Source organism: Egretta garzetta, unplaced genomic scaffold (genome assembly GCF_000687185.1).
Source record: "Egretta garzetta isolate BGI_Z169 unplaced genomic scaffold, ASM68718v1 scaffold397, whole genome shotgun sequence".
Classification (NCBI taxonomy): Eukaryota; Metazoa; Chordata; class Aves; order Pelecaniformes; family Ardeidae; genus Egretta; species Egretta garzetta.
Window position 1 is genome coordinate 4452875 of NW_009260493.1, and position 707 is coordinate 4453581.

General features: G+C 59.8%; 1 protein-coding gene across 1 annotated transcript in view; it reads left to right on the forward strand.

The window, feature by feature from the left end:
- Nucleotides 1-145: 145 nt before the first annotated feature.
- NMBR (neuromedin B receptor) overlaps nucleotides 146-707 on the forward strand; it is an 18546-nt gene continuing 17984 nt past the window's right edge. The window contains exon 1 of the mRNA XM_009644257.1: nucleotides 146-561. Within this exon, the coding sequence (XP_009642552.1) occupies nucleotides 146-561 (416 nt within the window). The remainder of the gene's footprint in view (nucleotides 562-707) is intronic.

Below are 707 nucleotides of genomic sequence, written 5' to 3' on the forward strand. Positions count from 1 at the left end.
CTGAGGGGAGAAAACTGGACAGAGACAAAGCGGGAGGAAGGAGGCAGGAGGGAAAGGGGAGAAAGTTTGTTGCCTCGCAGGGAGGTGAAGCTTTCCAGTGATTCCCGCTGCGCTTGGCGCTGGAGACCTCCCCTCTGCCCGAAGGATGGAGGCAGAGCTGCCACCCGAGCTCGCGGCGGTGCCCCTCGGGGGGAACGGGAGCGCCCAGCTGGTGCCAGATACAGCCCTGCTGCCCCCGGCGCAGGGCACGGCCATGTTCACCGTCCACTGCGTGATCCCTTTGCTTTACCTGCTCATCATCACTGTGGGCTTGCTGGGCAACATCACCCTCATGAAGATCTTCATCTCCAACAGCGCTATGAGGAGCGTGCCCAACATCTTCATCTCCAGCCTTGCTGGTGGCGATCTGCTGCTGCTAGTGACCTGTGTGCCCGTGGATGCCTCCCGGTATTTCTCTGAGGAGTGGCTCTTTGGGGAGGTGGGCTGCAAACTCATCCCTGCCATCCAGCTCACCTCCGTTGGCGTCTCTGTCTTCACCCTCACCGCCCTCAGTGCTGACAGGTAGGAAAGCTCGGCTGCCCCTTCTCAGCCCCCTGCAGCTTGGGCTAAGGCTCGCTGGAGCTGGCATGAAAGGTAGAGCACCCCTCTATAAGGTATCCCCAATTTGCATTCTCCTTGTTCCGACTTGTGTGATGTCCATACTTCTC